Genomic DNA, 4148 nt, shown 5'->3' with positions numbered 1-4148 from the left:
TGCAAAGACCACCGTTTTATTCCATAGGGTGTCTGCTAAAAAATATATACCAGTATATAATGTTTGGGGGTTCTGAGTAATTTTCTAGCAAAAAAAAAATGATGATTTTTACATGTAGGAGAGAAGTGTAATGCTGCATACACACGGTCGTTTTTTGTGATGAAAAAAAACGTAATTTTTAAAAACATCATTTAAAATGACCGTGTGGGGAAAACGTCGTTTTATGTCTTGCGACCAAAAAAAAATTCGAGCATGCTTCAATTTTATATGTCGTTTTTCAAAACGTTGTTTTTTGTGTCACAAAAAAACACCGTGTGTAGCTAAAACGACGTTTAAAACAACGTTTTTAAACCCACGCCTGCTCAGAAGCAAGTTATGAAGCGAGCTTGAATGGAACAGAGTGCCGCCGTACGTGCTGAACGTAACCGCACTTTGCTAGAACATTTTGAAAAAACGATGGTGTGTAGGCAACTTCGTTTTTTAAAATGAAGTTTGAAAAACGTCGTTTTTTTTCATGAGAAAAAATTACGTTTTTTTTATCACAAAAAACGTCCGTGTGTACCCGGCATTAGAATTGGCCTGGGTGGCAAAGGGTTAATTAGCATAAGTAATATACACATAATTATTATAAGCACTGTGAGCTCATCCTCCCAGTCTGCTGCAGAGTGTGCCAGCTTGTGTTTATACTGGCCGCTCTGTATGTAGCTTCTGACCGGCTGCGCAAGCAGCCCTGTATCTCCGGAACCATAAATTATAGCATCCCCACATTTTAATCAGTGGTCTCTGTGACCCCTGGTGGCCAAGCTACAACCCTGGTGGAGCAGCTCCAATAGCCCCTATGTTAATCTGCTCCTGCGTCCAATCCCTCCAATCATTATATCTAATCATTTATCAATATTCCCATATACAGAGCCGAGGATTTCCACTTTCTGAGACTTTATACCCCCCGGTCACAATCCCGCCCCCTCTACATCATAACCAATAGGAACAAGACTAGCACTGGCTGTATTCAGTGACAATCATCATAGCCAATCACAGGGAGGGGGAGGACCAATCACAGATCCATGGATTGGTCATGTAAAGAAATGTAGGAATTCTCATTGTGGATATTAAAGTGTGTGTCTAGACAAATCCTATTGTTCTACATGTGGGGGAGGATTAGAACACCTGTCAGCATTAAAAACCTATCTGGGGCTCCATTAGAGAGAATTCCCCACACTTCCTGTCCTGGTGACAACATTTTATCAGACATGAAATGAAGGAAATCTACAACAGGGACACAGACAGAAATAACAATCTAACCTTTCCCCTACTCTACTAAAGAAATTATTTCTATATCTATCTGTGTTGCTGTTAGAGAGTTCCCCTCACTTCCTGTCTGGTGTTGTCATTGAGACAGGAAGTGACGGAAGATCTCTAAAGGATCCCTGGATAGCAGTAACAACCTGACAGAGGTTCAAATCCTTCCCCACTCCATCTAAAGCTGAAAAAACTATTTTTGTTATAGATACACAGTGATGGTGCAGACTCCAGGGCCGTCATCCTGATCCTGGCTACACTATGTAGTGTGTGACTGACCCAGAACAAGCATGCAGCCAGTGAAGTCTGAACACTCTGCCCTCTCGCATGCGTGTTCCTGGTCAGTGACATACTAGGTAGTGAAGTGAGGTTTAGGATGAAGACGACGGCCCCACAACCTGCAGCTTTATAAATAAATCAGTCATGTTTCCTGTTCTCTGCTTCCTCTTATTGGATGAGTATTGCACAATCAGATAATACACCTTGTGATGTCTCTGGGCAGATCTCTCACTTCTGATTCCCCCCACATATCTTTATTTGACCTCCCCCTCCCCATACCCCAGCATGGAGGGGCTCAGTGAAGGTGGTGGTGTAGGTGTGGAGGTGTCGGATCGGGTTACACATATCATAAAAGGAGATCCGCCCGGCCTCATAATCCAGATCTATCCCGACTCTCTTACTGGAGACACCACGGGGTAATCGGATCTTATTACTGTCATGTATCATTGAGTAATGATCCAACAACCCCTCCAAACACCAGGACTTCTTATTATCTCCAATCAGTGACTGACCTCCTCTCCTCTCTATACTGGAGTAACACATCCCGACTCTACATTTCCTTGCTTCCCTGACATCCACTTCCCAGTAATGTCTCCCTGAGGAGAAACTCTGACTGCTAATCCCCTGATAATACTCAAATCTCTCTGGTGTTTCTGGGCGATTCTGGCTCTGACATGTCACGGTTGCAATTTTCCCGTTATCTGATATATGTAGATGATTACCAGCTGTCCTCACATCCAGTAATATGTCTGTAACCCCCGACACCCTCTGTGTTTGCTGTACGACCCCAATATTTGGTCCTCCAGCCTGGAGGTGTGAGTGTTTTATGGTGGGAGAGGGTTGGGGACGTCTCCTGGATGGTTCAGCATTGACCTTTGTAGTAGAATGTGGATAGACATGTGTGCCTGTACGTTTCTCTACATTTACCCGAGACATAATAACAGATAAACCTGTGTGTAATGTGTGTGAGATCCCCGCCACATCCAGATACCCTCCATCATGGAGGAGTTTATCATGTCTCAATCTGTCCTCATCTCCATCCTCAGCATCACACAAGTCACCTGTGTCTGATTCCTGTAGGACAGTCAGTGGATCCCTCATGTTACACAGCTCCTTAATGTCCCCCATCTTCCTGGACAGCTCCTCCTTCTTTATTTCCAGATCATAGACCAGATCATTGATTAACAGGAAGACCCGCTCTGCCTGCCCGGAGATGTCTCTCAGGACTCTCTTCTCCAGGTCTTCCAGATGTCTCCTGATGTCTCTGAACAGGGCAGTGACTCTCTCTGTTTCATCATCTGCTTTTCCTTGTACTTTCCTCCTGTGTTCCTGCAGACTCTGGACACTTTTCTCCATCTCCTTTCTCTCTGTCATCAGTTTCTGCAGAACATTCCTCAGTTTCTTCTTCTTCATCTTAGAGGCTTCATCCAGGGATTCCTTCTTATGGCTGATGTGATTTCCAATCAGACAACAAGACATACAGATACAGGTGGAGTCCTCAGTGCAGTAATACTCCAGGATCTTCTTATGGACGGCGCATTTCCTGTTCTCCAGGGAAGTGGTGGGGTCTAATAAGACGTGTTCTGGTGACTTGCTGTGGACTCTCAGGTGATTGTTACACAGAGAAGCTTCACACAGCAGACAGGATTTCACAGCAGGTACAGGAGTGTGAATACAGTAAGTACAGAAGACCCTGGTCTCCTCCTGATCTGGATGGGTAGACTGGAAATTCTCCACTATGTTACGTAGTTTCAGATTCCTCTGAAGAATAGGACGTTTCTGTAAGCTTTGTTTACATTCAGGACAGGAATAACCTCCAGACCCCCTCTGTGTATCCAACACACGACCAATACAGTCCTGGCAGAAGTTGTGTCCACATTTCAGGGTTACAGGATCTGTATAATAGTCCAGACAGACGGAACATTCCAGCTCCTTCCTCAGATCAGCAGACGCCATTGCTGAGAGCAAACGAGAGAAATGAAAGTAACCAGATCTGTACACTTCTACACAGGGAGGGGCTGAGACTGAGACACGTAGTCATAGGAACTCTTATACAGAGGAACACAGGTAGTACATGGGAAGATTCCTGACAATAATCTCCCTATCTGGGGGAAAATAAAGGACATGTAATAAGGTGAGGAAACGTTGTGTCAGGAATTCTCCTTCATATCATTCGCACATTTCACAGACAAAGGAACACAAAGTTAAAGGGGTGTTCCAGTCATTTTTTTATGCATATTTAAAGTCAGCAGCTACAAAAAGTATAGCTGTTGGCTTTTAATAAACATACACTCACCTGCTCCACGTTCCAGCGACGCGCCGGCCGGGGCTCCTCTCCCCCCCTTTCCGGCCGGCGTCTTCATTCTAAGTGTGGGCACCCGGCCGCGATAGCTTTCGGCTTTAAGGCCGGGCACCCACTGCGCATGCGTGAGTGGCGCTGCGCCATCCGATTGGACAGGCGATCGTCTGGGACCTGTCACGTGTCCCAGGCGATCGCCTACAGGGCTGCCAAAAGGCGATTAGGCTATTCGCCTTAGCAGTCCCTCTGCGGAAGGAGGAAGTGGGACAGG

At 45.4% G+C, this 4148-nt stretch overlaps 1 protein-coding gene across 1 annotated transcript; it reads right to left on the bottom strand.

Moving 5' to 3' along the window:
* Nucleotides 1–517: 517 nt before the first annotated feature.
* On the bottom strand, nucleotides 518–3605 carry LOC120931967 (E3 ubiquitin/ISG15 ligase TRIM25-like). Its single transcript, XM_040343990.1, has one exon. The coding sequence runs from the start codon at nucleotides 3532–3534 to the stop codon at nucleotides 1807–1809; it is 1728 nt and encodes a 575-aa protein (XP_040199924.1). The 5' UTR covers nucleotides 3535–3605; the 3' UTR covers nucleotides 518–1806.
* Between the last annotated feature and the right edge of the window lie 543 nt (nucleotides 3606–4148).

This window comes from Rana temporaria, chromosome 3 (assembly GCF_905171775.1).
Source record: "Rana temporaria chromosome 3, aRanTem1.1, whole genome shotgun sequence".
NCBI lineage: Eukaryota > Metazoa > Chordata > Amphibia > Anura > Ranidae > Rana > Rana temporaria.
The sequence above is the reverse complement of the archived record's forward strand: the minus strand, read 5'-3'. Positions and strand labels throughout refer to the sequence as shown.

What these genes read in the sequence shown, in the direction of transcription:
- LOC120931967 (XM_040343990.1), bottom strand. Translation starts at nt 3,534, where the DNA reads ATGGCGTCTGCTGATCTGAGGAAGGAGCTGGAATGTTCCGTCTGTCTG.